The sequence below is a fragment of the Phyllostomus hastatus genome, unplaced genomic scaffold (assembly GCF_019186645.2).
Source record: "Phyllostomus hastatus isolate PE091 unplaced genomic scaffold, TTU_PhHast_1.1 phas_scaffold_501, whole genome shotgun sequence".
NCBI lineage: Eukaryota > Metazoa > Chordata > Mammalia > Chiroptera > Phyllostomidae > Phyllostomus > Phyllostomus hastatus.
The window spans coordinates 64026727-64044922 of NW_025334033.1; the positions used below are offsets into that span (position 1 = coordinate 64026727).

The following is an 18196-nucleotide window of genomic DNA, read 5'->3' on the forward strand; positions in this document are numbered from 1 at the left end:
GGAGTGTCCCCTGGAATGACTTGGAGTCCACGAGGGAGAACTGCATTGGTGCTCTTGGGCTCGACCCTTTGGCCAGCTGACGCATTATCCTAGAGGGCATTTACACCCGCCCACATCTGGGCTGAAACGTGTCAAGTCCCAGAAAAAGTAAGGAACGAGCGTCACTGAAGTCAGGGTTGGAGTGGAGAAGGCAGGCTCTCGCTGGCTTGTCCGGGGGCAGTGTGGCCTGGTGGGGAGCTTGGCGCTCTCGCCGATGCGGCCCTCTTTTGAGGGCATGAGCTTTGGAAAGGCAGACAGTTCTGTGTCTTTGTTCTGTGTCTGTCACCTTGTGACGTCAGACAGGTTACTTCTCCGTGCTTCAGTCTCCTCATCTGCAGCACAGCTGTGGGAGCACTGAGCACACGTAGGGGCGAGAGGCAGCGTGGCCTGGCACGTGGGGAGCACTCGGACAGTGTTCTCACTGGGATGTTGAAAGAAAGACCTACCGTATTTTGCTGTGTATAACGCACATTTCTTTTGCCCAAATTTTTTAGGGAAAAATAAGGGTGTGCTTTATACACGGGTAGTACTAATTCCCACGTATAATGTGAATTATATCTATGTGGGAATCGGCACTAAAACGTGAGTGCGCATTATACACGGCTAAATACGGTATTTTGTTTTTGTTGTTCCTGGCACAGAACTCCCCAAACCCTTGGAATTTCCTGAGTGATAAGAGCGATCAAGGTGTTCTGATGTTCATAACAGGCCCCTTTCGAGCTCAGCTAAGGAATGGACTCGTGATCATAGTGGAACTGCACACAGTAGGTGCTCATAAACACCTACCTGCCCCTCCTCCCCCTCCTGGAGCGCCCGCCTTCCGCCTTGGCCTGGGTCTTAGGGTCAGAGAACCTGGATTAACACTCAGCTCTGCTGCTTAACTGGCTCTGCGTCACTACAGCAAGTTGTCTGACTCTGGGCCTCACCCTCACCCACCGCCAGTGGGCCGATGATGCCTCCAAGGAAGTTGTTACAGGGAACAGACAAGAAAACATATGTGACTGGATCTGAAACCTGGCAGGGATGCACCAGGGAGCCGAACGCGGCTGCATGCCTGCGTTCGTGTGAGTGTGTGTAAGCTGGCATCTGCCGAGCCCAGGATAAGACCAGATTCTACTCCTAAAAGGCTGGCTGGGGTAGCTGGCTGGGGCAGGAATGGAAGAAACGAGGCGAAGTGCTGTTGCGAGTGCTTCGTGGCTGCCGGGGTCCCTGTGCCCCCGAGGCTCAGCTGGCTCTGGGTTACCCCGCATTCAGGACTTCTGAGGAAATGTTTCTGGGGGGCTTGGGGGAACACTGTCATACGGCAGTTTGGGGGCTTTGTGAAAAGGGGAAGCGGTTGTTCCCTTCGAGCACCGCCCAGATTTGTCTTGCCCTGGGAGTTTCCAGGCGGCTTCCCCACATGGAGGAGGGAGCGGCTTCGGGCCGGCTGAGCTGTGCACAGTCCTGGGTCAGTGCCAACGAACTGGGTTCCAGTTTGGCTGCCTCGGGCACTCGCTCTGTGATCTTTAAGCCAGTCCCTCGGTGTCTCTGGGCCTCCGGGGAGAAGGAGCGCCTGACTCGGCCGCTGAGAGGTGCGTGCGGAACGCCCGAGGGGGACCAGGGCCCACACAGGGAGAAGGTGCCCCCCTTCGTCCGCCTGACCCAAGCCCCCGGGTTGTAAAGCCTCGTCACAGCCGAGGGAAAGACGGGTCGCTCAGTGCCCGGGGGGCCCCTTGGGCCTCCTGGGATGCCTGTCCCATCAACTTCTCCTTTCTGCCCCAACTACGTAAGGAAGCAGTCGGAGGGGAAACCTTCTGGAAAGTTCCGTACAAATGGACTGCTGTCTCTGTACAATAGCTCTTTGTGCCCCTCTCCTCCCGTCTGCTGGGAACCAGTGGCCAGCCGGTGCCTCTGTAATCAGCAGCCCTGACCCCTCCACACAGGCCGTGTTGTGCTGATTGCCGACCCGGCCCTGCTTTTCACAGAGGAGACTTTAGGGAACTGGCCCCGGCGCAGCTCCCCCTGCCGGGACGGCCCCTTCCCGTCCTCACTGTTGCCGTCCCAGGTAAGACTCGGTTCCCCGATAACCAGGCCTTACCCGTGGAATCCCGTCCAGCCTGCCGCCCTGGTTTTGGGGGACTCCCTGTGTAGCAGGTTGGGCTCTCACAGCACCCGTTCCCCTTGTCTTCGCACGGCTCTGGGAAGCAGGGGCGAGGACCCCCATTTTCCGCTGGGGAAATTGTGCCCAAGGATGGAAACTCGGGTGAACCTGGGCTGTCGCCTCCGCTTCCAGGTGCCTTCACCTGGGGCCAGGTGCTTTCCGGGCTGGTCTCCCGTGGTCCTCGTGCGTGTGGCCCTCCAACCCCAGTGCGGTGGAGGATGCCAGAGAGGGCGGTGGAGCAGGCAGCCGCCGAGTACACGTAAAAACTTCAGAGTTACCCTCAGAATCTGGGGCCTCAGCTAAGATTATGCCCCAGTGCTTGGCGTTGACTGCGGAGCACCAGAGCAGGACAGAAAGGTGGCACTCAGGGACTCGATGGCTTCAACAAGGGCCCTGTGGTGAGGAGGGCTCCCTCGAGCCGGTGGGGTCCCCTGAGCCTCAGGGCTCGTAATGGTTCTGCTTCCTAATAGCCATCTGGAAGTGGGTTTGTGGCGAGCTGTGGTTTGGGTGGCGTGCGGGAGCTGGCTCGTCCCCCCGTGGGAGTGCAGTGTGCCCGCGTCTCCCCCGTCAGCGGGGCGGGAGTGTCTGCATCCCAGAAACGGGCGCGCCGTCCCTCGGGCCTCCTTTCCCTGCAGAGTCTGTCCTGAGACGGGGCAGCCCCCGCTGCGGTTTCTGCAGCAGTGGAGTGGGACGGGGATGCCCGCCTGACGGGACCACTGGGAGGCGACGTGTAGCCGAGCAGTTTGCAGACTGAAGTGTGGTGTGTGGGTAGATACGGTGTATGTATTCACGGTGTTGTATGATTGTTCCATGAAAAGATGTATCTTTAGCAAAAGGGGGGCTCTGTCTCTGCAGAAACAGGACATAAACTGGAATTGGGGTGGTGTGAATGGAGTGGCAAAGGCTCCCAGAGAAATCGGGGTGACACGAGATCACAAGGCACCTCTGGTGGAAGCCTGAGAGGTTCCTCCTAACCAGCCTCAGGGTCCCGCGGACCCAAGCCCTGTCGGTCATGGAGGGTGCGGTGAGGCGTTTTCCATGGTTTTCTTTGAGAAAAGCCAGTGGCGGTGGTGGCGGCACAAAGAACCAGCAGGTGGCAGCCTGGCTGGATTTGAAGCCTGTCGCTTGCTTGCCGGGTGAACTGGGGCGAGCACGCGGTGAGTCTTTCCGAACTCAGTCTCCCAGTCTGTCACCCACGGGTTGGGGAGACCGGTGGGGAGGGGCCCGCGGGGGCCTGGGCACGTGCAGACTGCGTGGGATTTGTGCTGGTCCTGCTGTCTGCCCCGGGATCCCTCCAGACCCCGTGTCACCGGCACTGTCTCAGGACGCCAGGCGGATCCCTAGTTTGCAGAACGTGGCTCGGGGGTTGGTACGAGAAGCTCCCCTATGCAATTCAACCTAGAATGTTCTCCATGTGCCTCTCCCTGTACTGAGTTATGACGTAGAGTATTTACTGGGAACTTGCTGGACGCCAGCCTCAGCTGCTGCAGGGAGAGCCCAAGGAAGCAGGATGCTAATAGTAGTCACTTGTTGAGACTTTGTATGAATTAACCCATTTAATCTGCATGTCAGCCCTAGAATATAAACACTATCATGTGCCAGATTACAGATGGCTGTAGTTTCTTTGACACTCTTCCCATCAGGAGCTGAAGGCTATGCCCTTCCCCTCGGACCTGGGTGGGCAGGGACTGTGTTGGCCGATACAATAAGGCAAAACGATGCTGTGCCAGGTCTGTGTGTACCTCTTTTAAGAGAACTGGCAGCCTCTGCTTGGGCTCTGGGAGGCCTGAGTTGCCAGGTACGAAGTCGGAGGACAGAGAGGCCACCTGGAGGGACCACCCAGAGAGGCCCAGAGACTGTGTGGAGAGAGTCAGCGTCCCGAGGGGGCGAGGCTGAGTCCAGCCTTCCGGAAATGGACACGTGCTATCCCTTGGGGCTTCCAGCTGTTCCTGCCAAGGCACGGGGCATGGGTGAGAGCTTCTGGACCCTGTGGGCCAGCGCAGTCCTTGCCTGAATACCAGCTGGTGACCCAGTCAGCGCCCCGCGGAGCGGCAGCTCTCCCAGCAGAGCCCTGCAGGGTTTGGAAACCGGCACGCGGGCCCTCTGGAGCTGGGCTGTTCTTGGCTGGGAGGCTGTCCCGTGCGCTACACTTAGCGGCACCGCTGGCCTCTGCCCACTAGATGTCAGTAGTGTCACCGCCCCCGCCCACCGGTGACAACCTAAAGTGTCTCCCCTCTGCCGGGTGTGCCCTGGGGGACACATTCGCCTCTGGCTGGGAACGCCACTCAGGGCTCCCCCGTCCGACAGGGCAGCCACGAGCCACACTTGGCTGTCGAACGCCTGACACGTGGTGAGTCTGAAACGAGATGTGCTGTTTGTGGGAAATGCACACCCGCTTTGAGCTCTCGGTGGGAGAAACAAGACCGTGTCTCGTTATTTGCCTTGTATATTTAGGGCTTGTTGACACGGTGATATTTTGGATGTATTGGGTCAAGTAGGACAACACATCGGTAAGATTAATGCCCCTGCTTCTGCTGACAGTTTCTAACGCGGCGACGAGAAATGGGAGCTTGCACGCGGAGCCCGAGCTGCATTTCCCCCGCCAGCCAGCAGGGCGGCCCGCGTGCTGGGTGACGGCAGGACGGGAGGGCGGCGTCAGGCTCGCTTGTGGTCACCTGCCGGCACCGTCGGTCCCCAGCTCTGTGACCTTTGGTGAGCCACTTAACCTCTCTGGTCCCACAGCACATCGGTGGCGGTCACTTTCGTCTAGACCTCAGATAACAGTGTCCAAACTCTGGGGTGAGACAGACCTTGTAAGATCGGGAAGTTGAAGTGGGGCTGCTCTCTGGGTGATTGCTGGATGGGTCCCCCTGTGGCATTCGGCCCGCTCCCGCCACCAGCTGGTGCCCTGGGCCACCTCCCTCTCCCATCCCTGCTCCCCCGGAGGGCCAAGTGTTTGTTGGTGATTCGAACAGGCAGAGACACCTCCTCACCCCTGCAGTGTGCGCAGAGGAGGGGCCGGCGGGCCAGCAGTCCGTTCCCTGTGGGTGATTCCGCCCCCTGATGAGGAGGGGCCTGGCAGGGGAGGGTGGGGGAGGGAGGTGGGCCTCTGCTCAGCGTCGCCTCCCCCACCCCTTCTCCCTACCCCTTCTCCCCAGCACCCCCTTGTCTCCTTACACTTCATGTAGTTTTCCCTACGCTTGGCAGTTCACACGTCTGTCTAGTGTCTCCCCTTCTGTTTTGGCGTCTGAACCTACAAACAGTTCCCAGGCAAAGTCCCGATGCGTCGGGACCGTCTGTTCTGTGCTGCTGCTCCCAGACTGAAGCCCTCATCTGCACGTGGCTAAATATGGAAGCGCCCCGCCCGAGAAGCAGAGCCTCTGTCGCGGCTTGGGCGGCGCGGTGGCAGCCGCTGCAGATGCGGCTGCCAACACGGGGTTCGGAGACCAGGCAACAGCCGCGAGTTGAGCGTGGGGCGTACGTAATCCAGGCAAGGCCCCGGCGCTGGGACGGCAGGAAGGAGGGAGGCCTGGCCCCTGTTCTGGGGAGCTTCCTTCGAGGCCAGATCCAGCCTGGGCACACGTCAGGTGGGGCCTGGGCACACGTCAGATGGGGCGTAATCACACTGTCTGGTGGCGCATGCCCAGGGCCTGAGGGAGGGGTGGGAGTTGTGCCTGGAACGAAGGCTGCTCTGAGGGTAACATGGGGCCTGACGGGGGAGACGGGTGCCTCCTGGGGAGGTGTCTCTGCTAGCTGACCAGTGACACAGGGACCCAGTGAACGGGATGCCCTCCCTTCACCCCACACCTCTGCTCCTGAACAGAAGGTGCTCTCCATGGGCCAGGAGCCAGTTACTTAACCTCTCTGAGCCTCAGTTCCGGGCCTGTAAAATAAGGGTAATGGCGTTGGCGTGATGATTTAAAATACAGAGGTTGGTACACAGTAGACGCTTGATACATGGAAGATGCTATTATTGTTATTAATATTGTTATTGGAACCTTGACAACAACAACACCCCATTATTAATCAAGGGATTCAAAGCCCGTGCTGGGAAGCTGGGAGAAGCGGGCAGAGCAACCGCGGTCAGAATCTACATCCCAGAGTCAGACTCTGGGAAACACCCGGGCGAATCCTCTCTCCTGGGCCTCAGTTTTCCCATCTGTGCAGTGGGGAAGGTGGCACCAGAGCTGTCTCTAAAGGCCCTTTTGTTCTAGCTTTCAGTGGCTTCCCGTCCTCAGGGAGGACCTGTAGGCATGGCTGCAGTGTGGAATAGAAGTCAGTAAAACGGCATTGCTGTGCCTTTTTCATGCTAAAATTCTTAAGATGTGATCAAGAGGCGACTGCGCCTTATGCCAACCACAACCAGTGGAGGCGGCTGTGACTGCTACCCGGGGCTCCCCAGGCAGCTGCTCAGCTCCGGCATCGCCCTGAGGTGCCTGCCAGGGGAGCTGCACGGGGCGGGGGGTGGGGGGGGTGAATCCAGCTGGCGTTCCACCTGTCACATGGTGCATTCAGTGCAGGGCTGCAGCCTCCTGGAGAACGAGGCACTTCTCTGCTCCTTGGTCAGACCCTGCAGCAGGGCACGGGGAGCATTTGGAAGCGGCCCCCTGCCTGGACCCCTGACCATGGCGGCCAGGTCCTCCCCTGCCCTTTCCCGTCAGCCTCCAGCCAAAGGCGCACTGGGCAGGGGCTTGCTGTGCCCCCACTCTGCATGGGAGGTCCTGCAGCTCCTCTCGCCCCAGGGGCCCCTGGCTGGTGCAGACAGGAAGGAGTGGGCGGCTCTGCGGGGCTGGAAGGGGTGTGGGCCTTCACACAGAGAGGCTCAGGCAGGCTGGTAAACAGACGGGGAAGGGGCTGCAGGGCCAGGCGGGGCACCAGAGGCCAAGGTGCCCACCCTGGGCTGTCAGGAACAGCCGAGGAGAGAGAAGGGAGCTGATTCCAGCACATTTTTGAATCAGCACTCTCTCCCAGCTCCCTGAACCCTAACTCACCCCCTGCCCTTTACTCCCCACCCCCCACAGACCTTCCAGACCTCTGGGTTATCTTTTCACTCAGCACCTCTCTAGGGGGGTGCCACTCCAGCCTCCACACTGGGAGCTGGTGGGCCCAGGACGGCCCCTGTTACTCCTGTCCTCATGGGGCAGGTGCAGGGGCGAGCGTCGGAGTCCATGTGGTGGGTGGAGCCAGCAGCCAGCCCTTGGTCAGTCCCGTCCGGGGTTGGGCTTTGCCCGGAGCAGGAACAAGAGCTTGACCCCATCCGCGTCCGTGCCCCAGTCCTTGTGCGGCTGGGCAGCAAGTCTGCCCAGAGAACCCGGGAGACCCGCTGCCCAGCACGGGCTCAGCCGGACTTCCCGCTTCTCCTGGCAGCGGTGGCTGAAGCCCGAGTCCCTCAGCCTCTTTCCTTCCGGCAGGGGGAGGGCGTTCCCCCACCCCTTAGGTGAGGCCAAGCGTGTGAGTGCCAGAGGTGGCCTGGGACCACGGAGTCCCCTGGACTCCTGAGAAATGGCTGCTCTTCCCACATTTGCTCCTGGGAACGGGGGAAGTAGTTTCCATCTGTTGCAGAAAGTTGGGCCTCTGGATAGGCCTGAGGGTCACAGCAAACAGGCCTTTTTCCATCTCAGCCACAAACTGTCCAGGCGTGGTTCCCATGGCAACTGTGGTGTTGCCAGGCAGCAGTGGGTCCTACCAAGGAAAAGGGCACTGTGACCTTTCAAGTGGGGCAGGAGCCGAGGGGGTGGGAGGGGCACATGGAAAAGTGGGTCTGGCCCTGCCTGTGCCATCTGCAGGCGTCCCCCCGCCCCCCCCCCCCCCCCGCCAGCTGTGAACCACGCCCTAGCCTCTGGTCCTGCTGGCCAGAGTCTGCACTCCTGGCATTTCTTGGCAGGGGCCCAGCTTGGCCACCTCGTACCCCTTTTAGGAAGGGGGATCAAAACCCATGAGGCTCGGCCTTCCAAGCCATTTCGAGTGCGAAGTTTCAGAGAGGGTCGGCTCAGCAGTGTCACCTAAGGCTTTGACACAGAGCCACCTCCTGGGCCCACCAAATCCACCTGCACCCCAGCCAGGTGTGAGGCCCTTTTCTCTCCAAAGATGAGCCCTCTGCGAGGCCCAACGCTGCCCGTCCTGCCGACACTGGTCCTTCCTGCAACCCCCTGGGCACACCTGCCTCCAGGGCAATTCATGCTCATTCCGTGGATGGGCGTACGGAGGCCTGGCTGCATGCAGGGTTTTCTCTCAGGCAGACTCAGTGAGCGCCTCTCCCACCCTCCCCCCGCCCCCCAGCGGATGTTCAGTCATCGGGAGAGTGTCCAGCCCTCAGGAGGAGCCCCAGGTGGCCCTGTGGCCCGGCCACGGCCATTCTCTGTCCCGCTGCAACCCGTGCGGCTTTCTCCCAGTCTCTGTCCATTTCCCCTGTGTTTCTACAGGCTAGGAGAACGGTAAATATTTGTCAGTGCACAATCACATGACGGACATGTCCCAGCTGACGGGTGACTCTGACCCAGCCCTGCAAAGAGGGTCGTAACGGGAAGCCCACTGACAGCGCTGCCCACCGCAGTGCGTTTGGACAGCGCTCTCTCGGGCTCACCCGGCCGTCTGCCGACAGGGAAGATGTTTGTTTCTCCAGGGAACGTTCCCGTACAGTCTCCGTCACCCTCGGTGGGGGGTGCCCTCAGTTTGGGGTCAGGCTCGGGTGTACAGATGCACACCCTCCGTTTTAGCGAAGGCGGGTCACCCCCTCGCAATGGCCCTTGTCAGTAGCCGTTCTCTGCTCAGAATGACCGTGCTGTGGGGAGGTTTCCCTTGTTAAGTTCTCGCGCCTCAGTCGCTGGAAGTCGCTGGGACTTTGGCCTAGGTTAGAGCAGTAATTGGTTAAAGACGCATTCTGTGTTAATTATAACACTGGATTCTGCGACATGCACATTAAGAGTTGACTGGTGATCATAACAGGTTGGAAATAGCCCTATTGAATCCTTTATACTGCACCCATTGATGGCTTGTTATTGTGCAGACACACTGGGACAGCATTCCTCTCCTTTCTTCTCCAATGTTTGAAAGACCCTCTTAAGAGGATGAAGAGACAAATTGCAGACCGGGAGAAAATATTTGCCAGTCACACAACTGGCGAAGGCCTCGGTATCTAGAACAGGAACTCTCAGAACTCAGCGTGAAACACAACTGGATTGAACATGGGAAAAGGATCAGAATGAACCTCTTTCCTCCAAGAACGTATACAAATGGCCAGTTAGCGTGGGCAAAGGCGCTCAGCATCAGCGATCGTCAGGGGAGCGCGACTCAGACCCTGCCCGAGCCGGCACGGACACCCCCCAGGGCGGCTGTCCCCAAGCACGCGGTAACAAGAACTGAAGGGTGTGGAGAAATTGGAACCTTCAGACGTTGCCAGTGAGAGCGTAAAATGGGGGGGTCCCTTTGAAAAACGGTGTGGCTGTTTCTTAGCCATGTAGTTACCAGATGGCTCGGGAATTCCACTTCTACGTCTGTGCCCCAGAGAAATGAAAACACGCGTCCCCACAAACACTTGTACACCGGTTCCATCCTTGTTGCCTGTAGTAGCCAAAAAGCGGAAGCAACCCAAACAGCCATCAGAGATAAGTGGGTAAACAGAAGGGGGTCTGTCCACACAACAGAGTATTATTCAGCCACGAAGAGGAATGAAGGGCTGACCCACGCTACAGCGCGGACAGACGTGGAGGACACTATGCCGCGTGAAGGGAGCCAGACACGGAGGACCGCGTACTGTGACTCCATGTATGTGAGATGTCCAGAACGGGCAAATCTATGGGGACAGAAGGTAAACGAGTGGCTGCCAGAGGCTAGGAGGATGGAGGGCTGGAAAGTGACTGCTGGTGGGCCCAGGGTTTCTTTGGGGGGAGATGAAAATACTCTGAAGTTGATTAGGCAGATGGTCGTACAACTCTGTGAATGTAATAAGACCATTTATTGTGCACTTTAGATGATGAATTGTATGGTATGTGCATACCTTTTATTTTTCTTCTATCTTTTCCCAAAGACATGCTTAGAGAGAGGGGAAGGTGGGGGGGAGAGAAGTATTGATCTGTTGCCTCCAGTGTGCACCCCAACCAGGGACTAAACCCACAACCTAGGTATGTGCCCTGACCAGGAATTGAACTCGCAAACTTTCAGTTTACAGGACGATGCTCCAACCAACTAAGCCTCACCAGCCATGGCTGGTATGTGAATATCTTAATAGAGTGATTTTAAGACAACCTCAACATTTTAAAAAAATCCAATTAGAAAATTGACTGAAGACATAAACCAAAGAGGATAGATATACAGATAATAAATAACCACCTGAAAAGATGTTCAACATCTTGGTTCAAAATCCAAACCAGAGAAATGCAAATCAACGTCATGACATGTCACTCTACACTGACGGGTGGCTGCAATAAAAAGTAGCATGGGAGGAACGGGGCCACACCTGCACTGCCGAGGAGGACCCAAGAACAGTGTGGCCCCTCTGGAAAGCAGGTTCTCGGTTCCTTCGATGGACTTACCGTAGGACCCAGCAATAGCACACCCGGGCATAGAGCCCCCAAACTGGGAAGCCCATTGTCATGCAGAAGCTTGTTCACAAGTGTTCATCGTCTCTTTGTATGTAATCTCTCAAAACCGGAAACTCGCCAGATGTCCTTCCGTGGGTGACTATTATCAAGCAAACAGTGCTACATCCAAACCGTGGACTGCTGCCTGGCCCTAAACCGTGGACTACTAAACCGTGGACTACTGCCCAGCACTAAACTATGGACACTAAGCCATGGACTACTGCCCAGCACTAAACTGTGGACTGCTAAGCCGTGGACTACTGCCCAGCACTAAACCGTGGACTGCTAAGCCGTGGACTACTGCCCAGCACTAAACCGTGGACTGCTAAGCCGTGGACTACTGCCCAGCACTAAACCGTGGACTACTAAGCCGTGGCCTACTGCCCGGCACTACAAAGGAGCAGCCTGGGTGACCCCTGAGGAAATCATGCTGAGTGAAAAAAGCCCGTCTCAAAGGCTCGTATACTGCGAGATTCCACTGATAAGCCATTCGTGAAGCGACGTAACCAAACAGATGGGGAACAGATTGGCGGCTGCCGGCGCTCGGGGTGGAGGGAAGGGCGGCTGTGGCTATAAAGCGGGGGTGGGGGGAGCCTTGTGGTGATGGCGCAGGGAAATATCTTGATTGGGGCGGTGATTACAGGCAGCCACACGTGGGACAGAGTTCGTAGTGCTGCACAAACACACGCGAGGGCACGTGAGCCCGTGGGAAACTGGGTGAGGGGTGCCCAGGACTTCCCGCGCATCTCTGCAACTTCCCATGCACGTGTAGGTATTGCAAAGTACAGCATTTTGAAAGTAAACAAATGAACGTCTCCGAGCCGGCATGCAGAGCACCGTGCCCAGTGCTGGGCCAACCGTGAAGGACCGGAGACACACACGGCCCCTGTCCTCGGCGGCACAGGCCACTGACCTTCAGGTCCTTGTGGACATTTCATGTGACATGGGGATTGCAAATGCTCGAAGCCGTTCCAGCACGTGTGGACGCGGCAGCCGCGCCCTGCCCCCACTCGGCCTTGATGGCGAGTCACAAGGTAAAAGGTTTCCTTTTCCCTAAGTGGAGGCGGAGGCCTATTGTCGTCTCTCCTCACCCTTTGAAAGAAACGGTTAGGCAGGGTCTGGCGTGTCCCCACCAAGGTTTCTGCGGAGGGCCCCTGGCGACCGCGCACAGCGGAGGGGTCACTGCTCGTACGTTTCGAAGGTGACCCGCTGGCACTGGCGTCTTTGTTGGGAGGAGCCGGCTGGCTGGGTCCCTGCCTTGAGCTGCTCCAAGGGCGGAGTGGGCTCTTTAGTGAAGGGACTTGTGGGTGGCCGAGTTGGGGGGAGGGTTAGGGGGACATGGGTGGGTGGTGTGGGGGCTTGTCAGCTGGGCCCAGCAGGGCTGTGAGCAGCTTTAGGGATACGTTTACAGAGAACTTTGGAAATGTCAGGAATCTTTAGTTTCTCTGCTTACGGGACGCATAGATGCTCATTATAAAAATCCCAGAAAAACTTCATGCAGTGAAATTGTCTACTCAGGATGCATTTTTCTTTATCTTAATAATGGCCGTGTGGAGACATGGGCACATAATGAATCCTACATTATAAATTCACCCGCGTAAGGTGCACGAGCCGATGCCTCCGCTGGTCGCCGAGGGAGACTCAAACGGGGGCCAGGCCCTGGCCCTGGCATGCAGGAGCCCCCCGGGGAGCGGGGGGCCTTGGTGTGAGGGGGCAGTTCCCACCGTCAGGTCAGGGCAGATGTGGGCAGCCGGCTAGGGCTGGGGCAGAGGCAGTCTATGGAAACAAGCGTGAGCCTCGACCCTTGCTTGTGGTTTTAAAAAATCAACCGTTTGACAGTAAAAAGGTGAATGCCCACCAAGTCTGGAACGGTGTTGCCCACCCTCTGCTGCAAAAATGAAGGAGCCCTGTCCTACTCTCCAGGGGCTGACCTGCAAGTGGGCGGTCGAGAAGTCCACAAGGAGGACAGGCTTTATATAAAGGGCCAGAGGGTTCAGAAGGGGGACCAACTGACTTCACCCGGAAGGGTTCATCTGGGTGGTGCACGGGTCAGAGCCTGTCACCACGGCGAGGGAAAGCGGCTAATTGATGAGCACGTCCATCAGGTGTGGGAGGCTAGGACTCTCTGGGGCACCCCCACTAACCCCCTCGAGGGATTCCTGCAGAGGGCTTCATGTTGCCCTTTTGCAGAGGGAATGGCCTCTACCTCTTGCAGCTACTTTTGGCCCAAGGCTCCCTTGGCCAGTGCTAAGCAGAGAGTCGGCGATGTACCAAATGCCAGCACTAGATGGCGCTGTGGGCCACCCTCTGCTACTGATTGACAGAGGGTGCAGATCCACGGACTGTCTCTCCGTCGTTTGTAGGGATCTTCAGAGTGCCTCCCGTACTGTGATCTACTTAACATTTCACTTTAAACACCCTTTTACATTTCTCATATCCATCCTAACAGGAAACCATGATCTCTTTGCCATGAATGGATGATGATGTAAACTTTTTAAAAAAGTCATGTTAACTGTTTAGAACAGTGTCCGGTCTATGGAAAGGAGGCTGATGCAAAAAAAATAAAGCCGGGAGAACAAAACCTACTGGTTGTGCATCACCTACGCCCATCTCGCAGGCCACCCCTGCAGTGAGACGCTGCCCTAGGCCTCGAACCCGGGACGGCCAGCCGGGATCGCCTGGGTACGCGTGTGTTCAGGGTTGGAAGGGCGCCTCTCTTTGCAGGTGGAGGAACGGAAGTGCTGGGAGGGGAGGGGACGCACCCAGAGGCACGCTGTTGGTCGCAGGGTCAGAGCCAGGCCTGGGACCGCGTCCGCCTTCCCCTCTGCCACCCTAGCACTCTTCTGGCAGAGCCTCGGGAAAGTGGAACTGAAGTGGGAGGCAGGCACGATTCTCAGCCCCTCCAATCGATGCCTGAGGAAGTTCACTGGGGGGTCCCGAGTGCAGGGGGCATCCCTGTTTGGCAGATGAAGTCCTGAGCTGAGAGTCAGGAGTCACAGGGGTGGGTGGCGCCGAGACTCGCTGGGCTTCTCTGGGCCCCTTGCCCGGAGGGTCCCAAGCAGGGCGTGGTATGGTACCACGTTCTCCGGTCAGTACGCCCCCCCTTCTTCGGAGCCTGCCGCCACACCTTGGCAGCCACGCCCACCCTGGGAGGGGATCTCGGGCACAGGCTGGGACCCCTCATCCTTGTTGGAGCTAGAAAACATCAGGGGCAGCCGCACCCTTGGGTTACCACACAGGCAAATCAATTGCGGTCCTAATAGGTCCTCTTGGGAGAAAGGCCGGTGGTCCCAGCTCAGGGCCTCTCCCAGAGGCCAAGACAGGACAGGGCCACTTTCTTCCTGCCGACCCCTCTGCTCTCAGGATCATCCAGCTGAGACGGCCCTGGTCTTGTCAATGCCTCGTTCTGCTTTCACACTCCAGAGGCTCCTGTGCATTTTGTCCAGAGGGGTGTGCAGCAGCTCGGGGAACACCAGCTGCTGTGACTCACCGCTCTGGATCTCAGCGGATGAACCCCACAGAGCTGCAGGTTTCAGCTGGCGTGCTGCAGGGATTTTCAAAACATGCAGAACCTGGCTGCTGACTGAGTCAGGGGCTCTGACTTATTTTTACTTACTTTGTCAAATTCAAAAATGACAACAGCCCTGACTAGTGTGGCTCAGTGGGTAGGGTTTATCCCACAAACTGAACGGTTGCCAGTTCAAGTCCTGGCCAGGGCACATACCTGGGTTGCAGGCCAAGTCCCCATTGGGGGCATGTAAGAGGCAACCAATTGATGTTTCTCTCACATATCAGTGTATCTCTCCCTCTCTCCCTACCTTCCTCTCTCTCTAAAAATAAATAAATAAAGTCTTTTTTAAATGACAACAGCCAACACAACAATAGCCATCCAGTGTCAATGAATCAATATCATACCTATTTTTGATCAGATCAGCAAAAAAGAATGTTTTGTGGTGTGCCGCACAATTTTCATCATGAGTTTATGTGTGCGCCATGAGATGAAACAGGTTGAAAAATCGCTGCCCCAGAAGGCCATCTCCCACTGCCCTGTGGTCCCACTGGCAGCTGTTGCAATGTGGCTCCGGCAGGCCAGGCCGTGCGGAAGTGAACTCAGGGACCCTCCCTCCCTCCCTCCCACAGGGACACTCATCCGAGGCCTTTGTCCTCTCTCTGCAGTACTGTACCTGGAAGGCTCCGTTCTTGTGTTTGAGGACATCTTCAGACTGATCGCGTTCTACTGTGTCAGTAGGTGAGTAGACCTGGCCCCACAGGAGGGCACCTGGCTGAAACAGGTGTCCCTGCAATGTTGGGCTCGGGGCGGGGGGGGGCAGTGGGGGGGCGCAGAGAAGCCCCCAGAGGGAAGGCTGCAGCCCACAGGATGCAAAGAGGGGACAGTCCCTGGCTTTGCCCTGGTCACCACGGAGGGCGGTGTTAGTTCTGCTGTTTTCTCTGACCTGCCGGTAAGGACCCTCTCCTTACCACCAGCTGCCCACGGCTCACTGCCCACCCTGTGTCCTGGCTTCCGGAACAGCTTGGAGCCCTGTGTGGATCCGGCACACCCCGTGGAGGGGCGATAGAGGGCACTTCCTGTGGGGGCAGCAGGAAGGGCTGATACCCTCCGAGGGAGGGAGCCTGTGACTGCCGAGCAGCTGCCGGGTGGCGTGGGCGTGGTAACCACCCTCAGAGCCGCCCTGTTTATTCAGAACCGGTTGCCGGTCAACAGGGCTTTAAAAATACGTTTGGGTGCCAGAAGCGGGTGACTCAAGCTACAGAGTCTTGACAAGGACTGTCCAGAGGCTGGGCGGGGTGTCTTGGGACCCGGGGCTGCACGTCCACTTCTCTCTGCTTCAAAAAGACCGTCCTCGCTGCCTCGGGGGAAAGCCACACTCAACCCAGAACACCGCTCCCGCCTGCCCGGACCCTGCAGGGCCCGCCGGGTAGAAACGGTGGAGCTGGTGCTAGCAGTGGCTAATAGCAGCTGCCTACTGAGGGCTTTGCAGGTATCCCGCACTGGGCCTTCTTACAACCACTATCATTTTCAGTCTTGCAAACAAGTACACGAGGTACGTGCACTCGTTATTCCCACTTTATGGATGAGGAAACTGAGGCTGAGAGAAGCGACTTGCTCAAGGTCCCACAGCCGGTACATGGCAGAGTGGAGACTGAAAATAGATAAAGTTCCAAGGTCCTCTGTGCATGTCCTGCAATAATGCCGATGACCTGGCGTGCCCCTCCAGGCCCACAAGGCAAAGCATCTTCGCCCTCGGCCCGTTGCAAATTCTGACAGGTCCAGCACTAGGGGGACAGGCCTTCCCTGTTCCGTGAAGTTCTCACCTTAGGGGGAGGTGCCCAGCACCGTGTTTGACACATTCCAGGTGCTTTGAATGAATGAATCAGTAAGTGAAAAAGTGAATGAATGGAGACAATGGCTGAGCCCAGAACTTGACCTAGTGACTTCATCTCTCTGAGTCCCCTCCCCCTCACATAAAACAGAGGTAATGCCCAGTGGAGAGAGCAGCGGGGGGAGGGAACGAAATGAAGAGGCAGCACACTGCCCGACACCCAGGAGGAGCTCTGGTTGTTTCCACGGGTCGGGCCGTTGGAGGGTGTGCCAGGGTGACCACTACGTGTGTTCGGGGGACTCAGGGGCCGTGGTCACCAGGCTCACCACTGTCATCCCCCAGCCTCTCCTCCTGTGACTGCTTTTCCTCCGCATTCCAGAAAAGCAGGTGCCTGTTCACCTGCCCTCCAACACCCAGGGAGCCCACGGGGAGGTCACGGGGCAGAGCCCGGCACCCCGGCATTTGGGGGTGGGAGGTATCAGCTCCAGAGCTGCCTCTAAGCAGGGACGTGCTAGGGGAGGAAGAGCCCCAGGCTGGGAGTTGGAGGCTCATTCCCCAGCTGGGCGACCTTGGGCCAGGCGCCGGCCTTTCCCGGCCCCCGTTGCCTGGTCCGTCAGGGAGTGGCAGCCAAGGCCGAGCACCAGGGGTGAGAGCTCTGGGGCCTGGGAGTCTATCGCGTTGGCCAAAAAGTCCATTTGGTTTTTTCCCTATGATGGCTCCAGCTGCACCTGGTTGTCCTTAACATCATTGGAAATAATTTTGTCAGTTGTATTGTGCCAGCTGTCGTACCAGCATGCACCTTTTAAAACAAACATCAAAGGTGGTAAATTTGTGTGTAGCCATTTTAATATTGGAGATGGCTGACATACTCAAAATAATCCAAATCAATGAAGCTCTTGATGAAAATTAAGAACGTGTCTTTTATTTTATGTGAAAAAAACCACACGGGCTTTTTGGCCAACCCAATAAAACCAGGCCCCATAGGCTGCTGGTTCTGAAGCCAGAACCGGGCACGGGACGCAGCAGGAGGTGGACCAGGGGGCGCCTCTCCGGGGCCCGGGGCCGTCTCCCTCAGGGCCTCGCACAGAGGGCGGTGCGATCGCTGCAGAACACCCGGGTGACAAATGCCGGTCCTGGCTCCGAGGCGTGTACCCCCAGCACCACACTGTGCTGCCAGCCCAGCCCACCCCCTCCTTCACAGAGCCTGCCACCCAGCGGGCCCTGCGGCCCGGGCCGGCTGCCTGTCCATCCAGCACATCCCCCATGGTGGCGTGGACCAGCCGGGACACGGTGAAGCGGCGTGATGGGGACTGCGGCAGAGCAGGAGGCCCCGCCCTTCTCCGTCGAGCACTCGTGGGGAGCACGTGCTGCCCCCCACCCCAATCCGGTACAGGAAGGCACAGGGGCCGCGTCAGGGCACTCACCCCAAACCTAACGCAAACCCTGATGGTCCAGGCCGGAGGGCGGACTGGTGAGGGTTCTAGAGCTGGCGGAAAATGCAGACTCCTGGGGCCACCCCGGAGACCCCAACTCAGTGGGCCTGGGGTGGGACGCAGGACTCTGCCTTTACCATTATACTGTGCGTTGTATGCAGGGCCTGCATTCACAATACAACCTGTCTGCAAGCCAGCATTTTCGAACTGCTTCTCGGCCACGGATGGTCGTAGCCTGGCCCGGCTCTCCCAGGGGCGGACTTTGAGGAGAGAGTTCATGGGCAGGTGACACCAAAGGACGCGTCCCCAATGAGAAAGCAGCAGGGAGGGGGGCATGGGGACAGGAGAGAAGCCCAGCAGGGATTTTGTTACAGGGGCCACACCAGCCCCAGCCGGATCCCGCCGGCAGCTCTGGAGCCTAAACACGGACTCAAGGGCCGAGCTTTTGAACCCCCAAACCAGCCGGCCAGCCCCCGGCGCCCACCCAGGCATCGTGGGGCCAGTGGCACAGGCGGTGCGGCTCCAGCCTGCGGGACAAGCCTCCGAGGGTCACAGGTGCCGCCGGCCCTCCGGAGCAAACCCCTCAGAGGCTGGCGTGGAGCTGGTGAAGACACTGGAGGAGTCTGGGAGGGGCGGTGGAGCGACAGGGCATCTGCGCTGAGT

The 18196-nt window shown here is 58.2% G+C and overlaps 1 protein-coding gene across 4 annotated transcripts in view; it reads left to right on the forward strand.

Annotated features, from left to right (window-relative positions):
- Positions 1–18196, forward strand: part of RIN3 (Ras and Rab interactor 3) — a 105043-nt gene that overhangs the window by 44771 nt on the left and 42076 nt on the right. For 3 of the 4 annotated variants that reach the window (XM_045822978.1, XM_045822977.1, XM_045822981.1), the window contains one exon: positions 14899–15007. In XM_045822978.1, the coding sequence (XP_045678934.1) occupies positions 14899–15007 (109 nt within the window). The remainder of the gene's footprint in view (positions 1–14898; positions 15008–18196) is intronic. The other variant, XM_045822980.1, reaches the window with a different exon arrangement.